The sequence below is a fragment of the Petromyzon marinus genome, chromosome 1 (genome assembly GCF_048934315.1).
Source record: "Petromyzon marinus isolate PM22_M1 ecotype Great Lakes invasive population chromosome 1, UKy_Petmar_22M1.pri1.0, whole genome shotgun sequence".
Lineage (NCBI taxonomy): Eukaryota > Metazoa > Chordata > Hyperoartia > Petromyzontiformes > Petromyzontidae > Petromyzon > Petromyzon marinus.
The window spans coordinates 19,439,465-19,457,453 of NC_133667.1; the positions used below are offsets into that span (position 1 = coordinate 19,439,465).

Below are 17,989 nucleotides of genomic sequence, written 5' to 3' on the forward strand. Positions count from 1 at the left end.
ATGAATGAAAAGTGCAGCCAGCAACGAGATGAGCCAGCACATTTGGCCAAACAAAAGTCCTTTGGGCAAGTGGTAGGTGCACATATCAGCTACATGGTCCAACCAGGAAGCCTTGCTTTGATAATTTTCTTGCAGAGCCAATACACAGCGGGACATTTACAGATTCCATAAAGAGACCACAATTATTCAAATAAATTGCTGGGACACATGGTGTTGGTAGCACGAATTAAGGCCATCTTGACACAAATGTGGTTGATGAGACCAACACCATGACTGACTGCCTTTGTCCCCCCATTGCTGATGCCAGCACCCCACACAAGATACCCGTTTTATACTGAGCCAAACTCGGCAAGGACCATTCCAGATTCACATTATAACAGTGCTCTAGCTATAAAAACAAAAATCTGGCATGCATTCTGCCTGGCCTTGAAGCTTAGCCTGCTGAGTCATACATTCAAGAAGGCCAAATCACCCTAAATGCAAGAAATCACATAAGATCCTGGAAGCTAAGTAGAGTTGAGCGCGGTAGGCTTGGCTGAGGTTCCCAGAAGATGGCTCTACATAATCCATGTGTGTCGAGCTTTGAGCTTTATCCCCTCCTAGTCTTCTGTTTCCTCACACTCGCTAATACATTTACCAAACATCTGAATGCACGACTCTCCTGAAAAACAGTCTTGAGACTCATAGATTGTTTCCTTGGTTAAATCAGGTCAATATAAATGTAAATATCCTCAGAAATTGGGCACATGCTAAAGAGTCACTGGAAGAATGTGTTTTATGAGCTGTATACCAACTAAACCCAGAATTATTATTATTTTTACTATTTGTATTTTACCAGGTAGCGCCCACTGAGCTATATAGCTGTTTTTCAGAAGCGACCTGGCCACAAATAATAGCTCAGTGAAGTGGCTTATCACGGGGAAATTTATAGCATCAGCCAAACACTCTAAACGCATGTTTCTGAATGTGGAGGGAAAAACCGGAGGACCCGGAGAAAAATCCACGCGACCACGGGGAGAACGTGCAATCTACAAATATGCAGACGTCAGGGTAGGGATCTAACCCACGACCTGCTGAATACCAGGCGAGGTAGTTAACATCTCGCCACTACTGCGTACATTTTTACGCACCGGGATACCACGTTGCGCTCATGCGCACTTCCAGGAATCGAACCCAGGTCACCACGATCAACATTCTTTCTTTCTCTCACACAAACACAACGATCCCCCCACACAGCCAGAGCCATATCGACTGTTTGAACAAGTGCTGTTAGCGAGGACCTTTGAAGGCCGACATGGCACAGGGGGTGCTGATGTTTTCACACCACACCAGGCTAAGCTAGCCTAATGGAGGAGCAGGCCTGGCTTAGCTGTCACTCGCTACGAATGTTTGCTGTGGCCAGTAATGGAAATTAGGTCACTGGATTCATCGTCCGCCGTGCTAACTAATGAACCTACAGCTCCCTACATAATCAAACATGCAATAGATACAAAAAAAAACTAAACAATACAGCAACCGCCATTCACCACTAAGTGGCAGTGACGTGACCATGTCGTTTGTGCCAGGCCAGGTGCAATTTGAGGTCACGCGAATTGTCGAATGCTCGCTGACAAGTGGACAGACCAAGGTGTTATGGGTAACTGCTTGAGATGACTGTCAGATGCACCACCTGTGCTTTCCTCTGTGCCAACGTGCTGCGTTTTAGCTGCCTGACGCTTCGCTTGTCGTTGTGAGCGTCGCTCATCCGCCTTTGGTTGTGGTTGGAGGGTGACTGCCTCCAACTGCCCAGTAGCGTCCTTCACAAGCCTCCTCCAAATAAATCAATCTTGGCAGTGTTGGTACCAGTCAACGGCAAGTCCAATCAGCTCCACATCCTCCCACACCACATCAGCCCACCCTTCTCTAGCCCGTGCCATGCTAGTTTCGTCCCTTTTATGCGGAAAAACAGAAGCTCCATGGGCATGCGGTGGCTGGACATGTCGGCTACATGACCCAGCCAACGCAGCCTTGCCTGCTGGAGTAGTTCGCTGATGGGAATGTGTCCATATCTTTCAAGGATCTGTGAGCTCCTCACACAATCTGGTCTGGTTAAACCCAGACACACAGACACACACACAGACACACACACACAACACACACACAGATACACACACAGAACACACACACAGACACACACACATATAGACACATACACAGAACACACACACAGAACACACACAGACACACACACAGAACACACACAGATAGACACACAGAACACACACACAGAACACACACACAGAACACACACAGATAGACACACACAGACACACACACAGAACACACACACAGAACACACACACACAACACACACAGACACACACAAACACACACACAGACAGACACACACACACACAACACAGGCACACACACAATCAACAACCGCCATTCGCCACTAAGTGGCCGCGACGTCACCACGGCGCTTGTGCCAGGCTAGGTGCACATTAAGGCTACGTGAAATGTCGAACGCCTGCCGGCAGGAGGTCATGGGGCAGACCCAGGTGCCATGGGTCGACCGACTGAGATGACTGAGATGACTGGCCGATGCACCACCTGTGCCCCCTACTCTGCCAACTCGCTGTGCTTTAGCCGCCCGGCGCTCCGCTCGTTGTTGTGAGAGCATCACTCCTCTGCCCTCCCTCGTTGCCTGGAGGGTGACCGCCTCCAACTGCACAGAAGCAGCAGCGTCCTTCACGAGCCTCCTCCACGGAGGCCGACCTTGACACCGCTGGTTACAAGCCGTTAGCCAAGTCCACTCAGCTCCACATCCTCCTGCATCGCATCAGCTCCACCTCTTCTCCGGCCCGTGCCGCGCTCATTTAGCCCCCCTCTATCCGGCCGAACAAAATCCATTTAGGCACGCATTGGCTGGGACGTGCGGTGTACGTGACCCAACAAACAAAAAATAGGGCAGCCTTGCACTGCCGGAGGAGCTCACACAACAGAGACAGAGGCACAGGCGCACACTCTCCCGGGGTGTTGGGGCTAAGCTGACCCCGGGCCCCAACCCCGGGAACCACACCCACACCTCGTCGATGTCAGCGCAGTGCGTGCCGTTGCCAGAGAAGCCGTAGGGGCAGCGGCCGCAGGTGAAACCGAGCGCTGAGCCGGGAGCCTCGGTGCAGTCGACGCCGGGGAAGCATGAGGTGGAACTGCAGTGCGACCACCGCGGGGCGTCCCCACCGTCCGTGAAGCCTTCATCCGTGAAAATAACACACACACACACACCACATGCAGCGAGGGAAAAAACGTATTTGATCCCCTGCTGATTTTGTACGTTTGCCCACTGACAAAGAAATGATCAGTCTAAAATTTTAATGGTAGGTTTATTTGAACAGTGAGAGACAGAATAACAACAACAAAATCCAGAAAAACGCATGTCAGAAATGTTGTAAATTGATTTGCGTTTCAATGAGGGAAATAAGTATTTGACCCCTCTGCAAAACATGACTTAGTACTTGGTGGCAAAACCCTTGTTGGCAATCACAGAGGTCAGACGTTTCTTGTAGTTGGCCACCAGGTTTGCACACATCTCAGGAGGGATTTTGTCCCACTCCTCTTTGCAGATCTTCTCCAAGTCATCAAGGTTTCGAGGCTGACGTTTGGCAACTCGAACTTTCAGCTCCCTCCACAGATTTTCTATGGGATTAAGGTCTGGAGACTGGCTAGGCAACTCCAGGACCTTAATGTGCTTCTTCTTGAGCCACTCCTTTGTTGTCTTGGCCGTGTGTTTTGGGTCATTGTCATGCTGGAATACCCATCCATGACCCATTTTCAATGCCCTGGCTGAGGGAAGGAGGTTCTCACCCAAGATTTGACGGTACATGGCCCCGTCCATCGTCCCTTTGATGCGGTGAAGTTGTCCTGTCCCCTTAGCAGAAAAACACCCCCAAAGCATAATGTTTATACCTCCATGTTTGACGGTGGGGATGGTGTTCTTGGGGTCATAGGCAGCATTCCTCCTCCTCCAAACACGGCGAGTTGAGTTGATGCCAAAGAGCTCCAATTTGGTCTCATCTGACCACAACACAGTTGTCCTCTGAATCATTCAGATGTTCATTGGCAAACTGCTTTCTTGAGCAGGGGGACCTTGCGGGCGCTGCAGAATTTCAGTCCTTCACGGCATAGTGTTACCAATTGTTTTCTTGGTGACTATGGTCCCAGCTGCCTTGAGATCATTGACAAGATCCTCCCGTGTAGTTCTGGGCTGATTCCTCACCGTTCTCATGATCATTGCAACTCCACGAGGTGAGATCTTGCATGGAGCCCCAGGCCGAGGGAGATTGACAGTTCTTTTGTGTTTCTTCCATTTGCGAATAATCGCACCAACTGTTGTCACCTTCTCACCAAGTTGCTTGGCAATGGTCTTGTAGCCCATTCCAGCTTTGTGTAGGTCTACAATCTTGTCCCTGGCATCCTTGGAGAGCTCTTTGGTCTTGGCCATGGTGGAGAGTTTGGAATCTGATTGATTGATTGCTTATGTGGACAGGTGTCTTTTATACAGGTAACGAGCTGAGATTAATCTCAGCTCGTTACCTGTATAAAAGACATCTGATTGAGAGGGAGTCAAATACTTATTTCCCTCATTAAAATGCAAATCAATTTATAACATTTTTGACATGCGTTTTTCTGGATTTTCTTGTTGTTATTCTGTCTCTCACTGTTCAAATAAACCTACCATTAAAATTATAGACTGATCATTTATTTGTCAGTGGGCAAACGTACAAAATCAGCAGGGGATCAAATGCTTTTTTTCCCTCACTGTACACACACAACATATACACACACACCATATACACACACAACATATACACACACCATATACACACACACACCATATACACACACAACATATATATACACACACACCATATATACACACACACCATATACACACACACACCATATACACACACACAACAACAACCGCCATTCGCCACTAAGTGGCAGTGACGTCACCACAACGCTTGTGCCAGGCCATATATACACACACAAAACATATATACACACCATATATATACACACACACCATATATATACACACACACACCATATATATACACACACACAAAGCCATAACAGACTGTAGGGGCAAGTGCTGTTAGCGAGAACCTATGAAGGCCAGAACGGTACACGAGGGGGTGAGTGGCCAGCACCACGCCCGACCGCCTTTGTCTCCCCAGTGACGATGTTTACACACCGCACCAGGTACTCATTTCAGGCTGAGTCGACCTATGGGAGGGCCCAGGACCGGTTCAGATAATCGGTCACTGGTGTTGTCCGTGAGCGGGAATCGAACCCGGGTCCGCCAGGTTCATAGCGCAGCGTAGCGCTAACCGCTACACTACCGCTCCCCACTAACACACATACACTCGCACACAACATATACACGCACACACAAAATACACACAACATATACACACGCACACCCACAACCCGCGCATAGACATGCACAGAGGGCCATCCATAGGAGGGGGTGTGGGGCCCGGGGCAAATCACGCTGCTGTGTGGACCCCCCGATGAAGCGGGGGGCCCCCCAAAGCACGGGGCCCAGGACCTTCACCCCGATTCGCCGTAAGCTATGGACGGCTTTGCATGCACATATGCTAGGACATTTTTGACTAACCCAAATAGCGTATACAGGATGTCCATGCGTTTTCACCCATTGTTAAAGCTATATAAATGATTTAGGGGTTTGAACTAGATCGATAAAATGGAATATCCGTACATTTTCCAACAAAAAGAAAAGAGTACGTCCATTAAATTAATGTACCATTTCCAATAGCTGGCTTAACATTTCATAGAGCATCACTTGATTAACACACGATTAATATTCTCTATCTAGAGTACAGATGGCCTGCACAAGGTACAATACACTTAAACCTCAGTAAATTACTGCTGTTCCAGCAGACAACTTATTCAACAATAAAGTACGTGGAGCAAATTCTCAGATAAAGGGGCGACGTTCACTCACCGCACGCTTGACACTCCATGATGACATTCCTCAGTAGCGTTGTCTCCTTGATCTGAAAAATGATTACATTCCATTTCATTCGATGACTCAACACTTTTTCGTTCCGAGACGTCTGCAAGTGGCAGGGTGGGTCCCGTTCACTGCCGAACATCGGAACGTGTAAGCGGTTAGGGTTAATTTTATTTAGAAAGGCACAGCACCGTTGTTCTTAAAGACATTGCACTCACTTCAGAGAACTGTAGTGACACGACCGCACTCTATGATATCTGGTGCCAAACGGTGCCACACGCCCTTCCACATGGCCATTTACACGTACTTCAGAACGGAATTAGAAGAAAAACTGATGATGTACACGTAAGTCATTGCAATCGGTTAACAGCAAGGTGGCGAGATGTTAACTACCTTGCCTGGTATACAGCAGGTCGTCGGTTTGATTCCAACCCTGACAGCTATATAATTGGAGTTTACATGTTCTCCCCGTGGTCGTGTGTTTTTTTTCTCTGGGTCCTCTGGTTTTTTCCCTCTAAATTTAGAATCAACATTCGTTTAGAGTATTTGGCTGCTCTAAATTTCCACGTGATAAGCCACTTCGTTGAGCTATCATTTGTGGCCAGATTGCTTCTGAAAAAAGAGCTATATGGCTCAGTGGGCCTTACCTGGTGAAATAAAGAAAATAGTTTAGATAATAGTTTAAATTAGTTTTAAACTGGGAGCGAGCCGACTGAGCTACAATCCAAACAAACACAACTTCACTTAAATTTAGACTTAAAACTTTCGTGACTGCAGGAATTCATATTCTTGGTTCTTTTGGTAAAGTCACGTAGATATAAAACAAAAATTCAAATTAAAAGCAAAAAACCGACGACGTTTCGATCGCAACACAAGCGGTCTTCTTCAGGTGGAGAAGAAGACCGCTGATCGTGTTGCGATCAAAACGTCGTAGGTTTTTTTGCTTTTAATTTGAATTTTGTTTTCTATCTACGTGACTTTACCGAAAGAACCAAGAATACAACTTCACTTGTCCAGATAAACATAACCAGGTGGCTTATAAGTCAGGACACTATGCCGGTGGCTGATAACCTGGCTTCAATCTGGGTTAAAGCCGTCTATCGCTGGACCAGGTTCTCAAGTGTAGTGAGGTCATGGCCTTAGCCCCATCTCTAAAGCCTGCACGAAAATCGCCGTGTTAACTTTGTTTTTTCAAATCAAATTGGCAAAACGCCAGGTTGGAGAGCTAAAATAATAAAAGTTTCGTGTTAAACATCTTGTGAGGAAGAGGAGCGCCCCTGCGGTGGATAAGGGGTCACTTGAAGGGATCTTAGGAGTAGTTCTGTGATATCACCTTACATGGGCTATTCCACAGCACAGTGTTATTATTCACCACTGTGCAGGAATTGTGAATGGATATACATTACTGTATCTCAATTTCTAGACGGAGCATTAAGAGCATCAGTGGAATAAAATTGTGGATGAATAAAAAAATGTGTTTAGTCCATCAGCCTATAGCCCTTGGGGACATTCGGTCCATGGGTTGATGAACTGACAAAAATATGTTATTTCACGTGTATTTTGTGTATGAATTTGTTTATGTTACCCACGATTCTCTATAACAGCATATATTGAGTGTTACAAATGTAACGTTCTGTGCTGAATGGACCCCACAGCTTAAGCAAAATCCTCTTAGTCATAACATTTGAAAACACAGTATAATTTGTTTAACAGGCCTAATTCACCAAGGCGATATTGGTCTTCAGTTTTCTTGATGAACAAAATTTTGCCGTTAAACATTGGTTCAGAAGACCCATAGACTGATGGATCAAGCATAAAGAAAGCCGTCCCTTGGTGTGGACCCAATCAGTTTCAAGGACAATGCATATATTATCATAGTATGTTTTTTGCTTGCATTTTGACTGCAGGTGTTGTGGTTAATGCAGACATGAATCCTCGTCAAAAGGTTTCAGTTTTGTTGCCACAAAAAAGGGGAAAAACCCTATTATTATTATATTATTGAGTCTTAGGTTGTCCGGATAACAGCACCCACACGCTGGCTCACAATGCACGCACACTCTCGGCAGTCCATATCCCTGACGACGGGCAGTGAGGCGTAGCGATGAGGTACACTGTGAGGGCAGCACCGCGCCCGACACGCGTGCTGTGCGCCGCTTGCCTGGTCACGCGTGTCCTGGCTCAGCTGCCGCATCGCTTGGTTAAACAGGGTCATCTGAGCCACCAGCTGGGCCATGTGCTCGCCTGTGGGTCCCGGAGGAGACAGGAAAAGTAAAAGAATACGTGAACACCCTTTGTCCACTGCCAGATCCGAGCGAAAGCCAGTGTGGGGGTGCTTACAATATTGATGGTTTTCCACTGGCTATTTGCCGAGCCGTGCCATGAACCAAATGGCGATACGCTGGCTTCAAAAGGCATCTGACTTGGCATGGCCCTGGCACGGTTCGGTTGTTCAGTGGAAAGAAGTGTAATTGTTCCAAAAACAAGCAAAAACTACTTTTAAAAAGTTTTTTTTTTTAAACAACGGTTTTATTCACAACTGGCGCGCCTGAGACACGTGGCGCCTGGTTCTTGGGCGAGGCGATTCGAGAGTTTAGGGACCGCAGCGTTTTTGACCTATGCAAATATATATATAAATAATAAGGCGTCCATATGGAATGTTAATTGCTTAAAAGTAGCTAATTAATTGATGGATTGATGCGGATTTTGATACAGGCATGCATTGTCACCGGATCTGAGTACGTGTGCAAACTTTTGAATTGATTGGACAACAGGAAGTAGATTACATTTTGATTACAAGATTTGACCACGACACAGGAGTCAAGTTAAGTAAAACCGTTGAAAAAAATCACATCTTTCCAAGCATTATTCACTTCACAGTACGGTATTCACTGACTCGAAGAGAACGAGCGAGTCAGAGGCGCGAGGAACCGCTGACAATCGGGAAGCTAGCAGAGTGGCGTGCCGGCATCAAATTCCCAATATCTGGCGGTCCTCTGTATACATATTAAGGTTTCATCAACCAAATTAACAAGTATTCTTGGTTCTTTCGGTAAAGTCACGTTGAAGGGAAACAATAAAACAATAAAATCTATGTAAAACAATACAATTCTCACGACGTTTCGACTGTAACACGAACAGTCATCATCAGGTGTTTTATTGTTTCCCTTCAACGTGACTTTACCGAAAGAGCCAAGAATATGAATCACTGCAGTCACCAAAGCTTTAAATCAAAATTCAATTAACAAGTGTTTATACATGTGGGAGGAAATCGGAGCACCCGGAGGTAAAACCCACGTGTGACCGGGGGTAACTCTACCCCATAGAAAGGGAACGGGTGGAGCCCACTTGCTCTGTACCGCCTTCACAAGATAACAGGACTGGAGTCTAAAACAAAACCGGTACGCCATCTCATGATTCTGTGGCTGCACTAGAAGTTAATTGTACTCGTAAAAACAATAGGAACTCTGCTTCTCAAAACCTCCGTAAAAAAGTGTCGCTTATCCTGTTTCTTTTTTAGCAACGTGCAGGTCATGAGCCGAAATATGCAAGCATATTTCGAATAACTTGAATACTTTTAAAATGATGACAAAAAATTCTGAACAGATGTTAACATTTAAATGCATCGCAATAAACAAGCAGAACACTGATTTATTAGCCAGCAATTGGGAGGTTGCCTCGCTGTAGGTTTTGTAGGTGTATACTCATAGTCTGAACAGCAGTTTTGTCAAGTGTAACACTATCAAGATGGTCATGCCGACTGCTGTTGTGAATCTCGACTTAACAACACACAAAGGTGTGGATTTTACGTACAAAATCTCTCGGCTGTATCCACATCACCAGCTCAAAAGACCCGAGTGTGTGGCTATTTTGGCGTTTAGGTCACCAACTCACAATAGTTGGGAAAATGTAGCCATCCCAACCAAAGGGCAGCAGCGAAACAAGACAACTGTAGACCAGTTTCATCCTCATTAGGACTCATCAGTAGTACCAGTCTTGGGCCTCCCCTAGGTCTACTCAGCCTTAAATGAGTACCTGGTATGGTGTGTAAACATCAGCGACCAAGGAGACAAAGGTGGACGGGCGTGGTGTTGGCCACCCACCCCCTCGTGCACCGTGCCGGCCTTCATAGGTGCCGCTCTCTAACAGCACTTGCTCCGACAGTCTGTTAAGACTATAAAGGGGATCTTTGCATGATCAGTGAGATAACTTACCCAGCAATGATACGCTTAAGATGTTGGCACCATTAACTAAAAAGGAGGAAAAACAAAACAATCACTGAACAACTCCAATAAAACAAGTTAATGTTTGTCAAACACGAGGTTATTAGCAACTGAAAACTAGCCTCAAAGGATATAATATATTCATATTTATATTCATATAATACAGCATCGGATTAACACATTTATAAAAGTCCTCTTTCCATGGCTGCAACAAATAAAGTAAAAAAAACGAGGCAGTTCACGAACATCGCAACATTTGAAGCTGCTAAAATGCATCAATGTAAAGACGACAAGTCTAATTGTGTTTACAATTTTGTACCTGAGTGAAAGGAAGCTACAACTCACAAACCAAGTAACGCTTGTCTTGTAGATAGAAACATGGACCCTGCATCCCAGTGTGTCCAACACAAATTTGTGGCTTTAAAGTTACAACTAAGGAGCACCGTTACAGCGCTCCGGTGATATCACTGCAGTGATGTAAAGTACGTGCTTGTGCAAAGATGGAGGGTCATTGCCCGAAACGTTGCCTATCAAATGTGTATTTTTAAGGTGACTGTTATTGATGGATGTGTTGACTTTTGTTGTTGTTGATGTACAAGAGAGATGTTGAAGCGATGTCACTGGAGCACTATGATGTGCAATGACCATAGCCTCAGTCTTTATCCCGAAGTAACAAAAGCTTACAGTGTATATCAGACAGCCCAGGAATGCATTTATCAGAAAACTAAGCTACTTTGTTTTTTTGGGTCGTAACTTCCTTTAAATTATCACATGACGATGTGCCTTACCTCTAATAGTTAACGTTGTTTAAATATGAATGAAGCTTCATATTTTTTTTAGCTAAGTGGCCAATTTCCCATAATTACACAACCCCCGAGGCCACGGGTTTCAGTCCTGGGTTGCAATCCCTTTGAAGCCACTTTGCCAATGAGTGGCTGTGTTTTATGGATTCGGCACAGTCAGGGATGCCACGCAAAATATGAGAAACTTGCTGACTGCATTGCATTTGGTTGTAACCATGACATTCTGTTACTGCATCATTACACAAACGTAGCGGTGGGGGTTTGCAATCGTTGCAGGGTCATTAATGTCAACAAAACCAAGTTGGATTTCTGCCACATCTACATTCACGGGTATTTCAAGATAGCTTTATGCGGATGTGCTTCAGAGTGAAAACATCTCATTGGTATTATTTGTTCTGGACAAAAGTCTTGAAAATGAGCATGAATGCAATTGTTTACAACTTTCTAACCAAATAAATGTATTTATTCACAATAACTTTAAATGTTTTAAACATTCTACGGAGTTATATTGAATATTAGAAAGTGAATATGCTTTCTCACGTGCACCAATAGTCAAACTACCTAGAATGTTCCTGATCCCACCACATCTCCGCAGCTAAGCAGGCTGGAGCCGGGATAGTGCTCGGAGGGGTGACCACTAAGGACTAACGCAGGCGTGGTTAGGCATGGTGGGCAGGAGAGGGCAGTGCCACAAGATCCACTGTTGTTTTGTACCCCCCCCCCCCCCACTTTGACTAATCCGCCATAACAGGGCTATCCATAATAATAATTTAAAAAAATGAAATAACCAGCATGGTCAAGAATGATAACCCCCCCCCCTCCGCTCTCCGCACTGTGGGGGGAGGCTTTCATACAGCATTGGGTCGTCAAACGGGCTGTACGCGTTCCACATGCAAAGCAACATTAGCAAAACTAAATGTCAGTGTTTGAGATAAGGGGCACTGCTGCCCAGGGCGAGCAATGAGCACCTGCTTGTTGGCACGGTTCGCCACAAAGCCAGTGGGCACCGTTCGAATGCTGCAGCTGCTCACAGCTCCAAAAGCACGATCCAAGAGGGGACACTGAGATATCGACTCTGAGACATGCTGCCCAAAGTATGCCATTGTCTTCTTTGGTTCTTTCGGTAAAGTCACGTAGAATGAGAATAAAATAATAAATTGATAAAATAAAATAACACAATAATATTCTCACGACGTTTCGGCCACAACACAAGCGGCCTTCATCAGGTGATGAAGAAAGAACCAAAGAAGATGAATCATTGCAGTCACGAAAGCTTTAAATCGAAATTTATGCCATTGTCTTTTCTCAAACCCTAAACCTTAAGATTACTCACAGCTAAACTAAATAACAGTAACAGCGTTGATGTCCCCTTATTCGGAATGTTTGTTTCGACTGAAGGAATCCGATGAGCTTTGAAGCTCTTTTTCACAGATGTCCAGTAGAGGCCGGGTCAACAAGTTATATCAACAAACAACACACGCAAAAACGAGACAATAGCAAGATAGAGAAAGGGTAGGCAAGTCACTAAAATAAATAAATATTCATAAAGTATATGAGTACAAATTGCAAAAGTATATAAATTCCTGCCGATGTGTCAACACAAAATGCAAGTTTGGCTAAAAACAAAAGTCTCAGGACATACCAAGACAATACGGTCCCTCGATTACATTGTCGTTACCAAACCCCCATTGTAATAGAGGAGATGATACAATGCAATTCGAATGTATGAAGCGACTAAATGTGGCCGCATCCTAAGCGACTGCGCATGAAGGGAAACGAATTCTGTGGGGAAGAGGACACAGATGTTGGTGCATTCACGTGGCACTGCATGGAACTGCACTGCCCTTTCTGCCAAGGCTCTCCCTGACCTGATTTGATCCTATGATGCTTATCGAATCAACACCATCACATTTTTATACCTCTTCCCTTGAGCAAACTGAGATGTAATTACAGTATTTACAAATGTAGTGTGTACAGTATTTACACACACACACGATATTTTACCGATTGCAATCTTGAATGGGAACCTTCATTCTTATCACAGCGGCAATCTGTTCCATTACTTTTCAAGTTGAGGCTAAATATTGCTTTTTCCAATGTCTGCCTATTGCATATATTTTAAATAACGTGGTCAAATTTGATCTATACATGTACTTATTTATTATTCATTGCCCACAAGCCACCGGCAACATCACAATATTTTCACACAATGTTCTGTAACGCCACCGAACAGGCCCACGGTGTTCACGGAGGGCTCTTGTCGACAGCACCGGGTCACGGAGCAGCGCTGCTTTAACCAAATCACGCGAATACACCCAATAACATCGAATATCCCAAAGGCAAGCAAGACTCACCATGGATGGTGATTGGACTGATGACAACCATTCACGGCTGGTGCTATAGGCTGCCGCAGGGCCGTTTTGTGGGTTCCAGAAGGCAGCGCGTCATTGTTGTACATTACTTCTATGCGTCCTCGTCTATTCGCCCTGCCTTCACTCACCCATACCCACCAGCGTGGAAAAGTGTAGTGCAGTAAAAAAAAATAACCCCCAGGGATCCTCATCCAGCAGTGAATTGACAAAGTCATTGGCCGTTCACAGCCGTCCACGGTGGAAACACAGAGTGCGCTGATCGCACCCAACTGGAACGGCATGCGCACATTGTCAGCAATTGCCACGGGGTTTGGGAGGTTTTCATTGCAAATCCCGAACGCCGCTATTACCTTCCACAGGCATGTTGGTATAGTGCTCGAAGTCTTACGCACAGCATCAGTAATCATGTGTCAGTTTAACAAGTAGCAGGCTTGCGCGACTAATATTGTTGATAATAAATGTTTTTGGGTTAGATCGCGTTATTTATAAATGTGTCGTAACCCTCCACCACCCGACACGGCCAATCAGCAAAAAAGTGGCAAAGTGAATCCACTCTTCAAGACACCGGTGGGCTAAAGTAGTGAACTCTTTTGTCTTTTGTCAACGTGACACTTTTTGCTGATTGGCCGTGTCGGATGGTGGAGGGTTACGACACATTTATAAATAACGCGATCTAACCCAAAAACCTTTATTATGAGTAATTATGTGCTATATCGAAAGTAGTTTGATTGTGCTCGTGCAAGGTAAATGATGCTCGTTGAGAAAAAAACAGTGAACGTGCGCGGTTTGTTGGTTGGACTCTGCACGTTAATTGTCTAGAATAGTCAAGAGATGTATTAATATAGACACTTGCAAGGTGATAGGTGTGGTCCTTTAACAACAGAAATATTACAAATGTTAATATTCGTATTGAATAAGTATGCATTAATCTTGATTATAGAAACACATCTCTTACGTTACATTTAACGGAATATTGAATCTAACTGAATATATAACATTTCTGGGTGTAAATTGCCGCTATCCAATGACAAATGTAGCCAACAATGACAAAAACCGCGTAAAAAAATAAAATTCAAGACCTCAATAATGTTTAACATTCTTTCAAACGTTCCTCACCAGAACTGGTTTCATTTAGAGGCCTGCAACTCGCACACATTTTTCTCATTTCAGCCGCCTGGAACACGTACGTACGGTCAAAGTGAGACAGTTGTTATACACATCCAGCCTATCACGTTCCCAAGCAACGTTTCGAAAACCGTGGAATTGTTTGTTAGACCTTCTGCAAGGACAAAAAAAACAAACATCCAGGCCATTAAGCTGGGTTGGTTACACCCAGATGTGCCCCAACGCTGGAAACAAAACAAGCGGGGGGTAATTTTTTTTTACATCGCACACTCTGTCGTGTCCTTTCACGGTGCAGGAAGGAACATCTCTGCCAGTTTGCTTACTGATGTTTGACTCTCAGCCAGAGAGCATGCGCATTTGCGTCTCCATACTCCACAGAGGGAGCCTTTGTGCCGATTTTACGGTGGAACGTTCACGAATGGAGCGGCCGCAGCTTGCGTTGACGCAGATATGCCCATATATGTGATGGCTCTGGGCTGCTTGGCACCACTGACATCTCCTCCAGCCACTACGACATGTGCCCCTCCTTTAACGATGTCCCCGCCATCGTCAGGCGTCTCACCACCGAAGGCTGCAAATGCGAACCGGACGAACGGCGCAGTCTGATCACGCGCAGCACCGAGTATGGTACCGCCGAGGGGGGAGGGATTGTGGCTTTGGGCAATATTATTGCGGTGGTTCTTTGGTAACGCATCTTCGAAATCCCGCATGTCTGTAAAACAATGATTAAGCGAGTGGCTTAATATTGCTAAAAGTTGTACGGCATGGCGGACGACTGAGCCGCTGCTGATGGGATCTTGGGTTCCGGTCCGGGGGTTCTCACGTGTAGAGCATTAACGGGCGTTGTCGGCAAGCTGCGCCTCTTGAGGGACTGCTTCGTGACTCGTTATGTATCAAGGGCTACCGTCTCGTATTCACACGGCGTTGCGGCTTTTTGAAATATCGAGAGGTTTTTTTTGCCACCGAATTTGAAAAAAATGTCTCTTCTTGTTATTTTGGTTGCCATCCCCTGCGCATTACCAAGCATTGCGTGCTCTATTTGGTCAGTTTAATCTCCGATGGTTTATTTTAGAGAATGAAGAAGAGTGAAGATTTCAGTCTTTAAGTTGTGTAGTACAGATCGTTAATCAGAACTGAGCAAAATCCTGTGGGATCACTATTACTGTACACCACTGGTAAAAGTGACACATGCTTCGATCTGTGCTCAGAAATAAACCATGTAGCCCTATTAGCTGAAACTAAATTGAAAAAAATGGGCATACAATTGGTGAATAAACTGTAAAAAAAATGTTTTCAAACAAAAAAAGTCCAGAATGACGCTCATTGTTGCGAGCTTAATTGCATCTGAGTGTGCCGATCGCAAGAATTCAATAGCACAAGATGCTGGATTGTTTTGGGTAATGTTGAGGAATATTACCGGAAACATGTTGAGGAATATTACCGAAGTATTATATCTGCTGCAAAGACCTGCAAAGACATATCGTGGGTGAGTATTTCACGCTAAACGCACAAGTGTTGTGCTGTTGCCGAAACGCTGTTCTCAGAACTCCTTTGGCTTTTGAATGTTACTCTGATGCGGTGCCCTTGCCCAGCATGCCTCTAACGCTATGGCAGGTGTGCCGTGTTAAAATATAACAAAGCCAAAGGACAGCCTGGGGTATTTGACTGGAGATTTTCTGCTGTGATGCAACTGTGATAGAATGCACGCAACTATAATTGTACTCAAATTGTCTTCGTGTATGAACAAAGCATTGTTTGTTTTTCGATTGCTAAACCGTAACGCACATCAGACCAAATACTTAATAGTTGGACAACTTGAGAGCGCTATTAAAGCCTTTGCGAGATATCTTTCAAAGATACATTAACACTACCGGTGAACCAGAGGGTGTCTTTGAAGGTATCATCATCCAGCAGCTTTGTACTTTGACGGCGGTCCAAGCTGCATGGTTGAATGCTGGGGCAATGTGAGTGATAAAGTGGTCACTGGAAAAAAAAAAAACAAAGATCTACCAAAGGATGATCTTCAGCAGGACAGACAATAGAAACAATCACATGCTCTGATGTCTGCAAGCACCCTGGGACTCTCTCAACTTGTACATTTTAATTCAGACGAGTGAATGCTTTGCGCTGTGCTCATTATGTAACATGTATGTAACATGTATCCATCAGAGCCGGGATAAAGTTGGTGAAAGGACCTCCATAGGGAGGTCCTCTACAGAGGATCTTACTCGATTCTTCCTCACCGGCCAGACATCTTGGTAAAACATGAGAGTACCCACACTTTAACTAGTCACACGCGGCATGCTGATTGACTAACTGTGGGGGGGCTCATTAATGCTGCTTGGGGAACAGAGGCAGGGAGCGTATTGAAGAAAACCCGCCCAATTGTTTCAACTGCCCGCACAAGGAGATCGAACCGGCGACCTCTGGATCGCGAGTCGAGCCTGCTGACCACGACACCACGGCAGCGTCTCAAAACTGGTGCAGGGAACAACAACGACAACGTTTGCCTCGCGAATATGAGTTGATTTACGCAAACGGCATGTTCACGCATTTATTAAGAATGATGGGCAAAGACCATCTCTCACTGCATTGCAGCACCAATGATTGCAGCCAATAGAAAGTGGAATTTTGGAGACTGATGAGGAGAGAAAGAAGTGTATAAGTTGCGTACTCACATAATATTGCTGGAAACAGTCATGTTGTAAATATATAAATACAAAGGGCATACGTAGTGTGCTTCCACATTCGTAAAACAACAGTTTTGTTGATCTATTACTTGTATGTATTTTTACCTACATACTTAACGTAGTTGTAGATATATTCTGGTATCCGTGTCAAGTATTGTAGGTGCCTTATCATGTAAAAAAAATACTAAACGATAATAAAATTGTGCTGATGATCCTGATGCGACTGATGATGATGACATGGAGGTGGATGACTGACGATGACGTGGAGGTGGTTGACTGATGGTGACATGGAGGTGGTTGACTGATGATGAAATGGAGGTGGTTGACTGATGGTGACGTGGAGGTGGATGACTGATGGTGACGTGGAGGTGGATGACTGATGGTGACGTGGAGGTGGTTGACTGATGGTGACGTGGAGGTGGTTGACTGATGGTGACGTGGAGGTGGATGACTGATGGTGACGTGGAGGTGGTTGACTGATGGTGACGTGGAGGTGGTTGACAGATGGTGACGTGGAGGTGGTTGACTGATGATGACGTGGAGGTGGTTGACTGATGGTGACGTGGAGGTGGATGACTGATGGTGACGTGGAGGTGGTTGACTGATGGTGACGTGGAGGTGGTTGACTGATGGTGACGTGGAGGTGGTTGACTGATGGTGACGTGGAGGTGGTTGACTGATGGTGACGTCGAGGTGGTTGACTGATGGTGACGTGGAGGTGGTTGACTGATGGTGACGTGGAGGTGGTTGACTGATG

The 17,989-nt window shown here is 45.2% G+C and overlaps 1 protein-coding gene across 2 annotated transcripts in view; it reads right to left on the reverse strand.

Moving 5' to 3' along the window:
- LOC116950242 (thrombospondin-3-like) overlaps positions 1-17,989 on the reverse strand; it is a 102,118-nt gene that overhangs the window by 45,922 nt on the left and 38,207 nt on the right. For both annotated transcript variants that reach the window (XM_032968020.2, XM_032967933.2), the window contains exons 5-8: positions 10,234-10,269; positions 8,181-8,263; positions 6,014-6,065; positions 3,068-3,234 (exon numbers count right to left, since the gene is read on the reverse strand). In XM_032968020.2, coding sequence (XP_032823911.1) covers positions 3,068-3,234; positions 6,014-6,065; positions 8,181-8,263; positions 10,234-10,269 — 338 coding nt within the window. The remainder of the gene's footprint in view (positions 1-3,067; positions 3,235-6,013; positions 6,066-8,180; positions 8,264-10,233; positions 10,270-17,989) is intronic.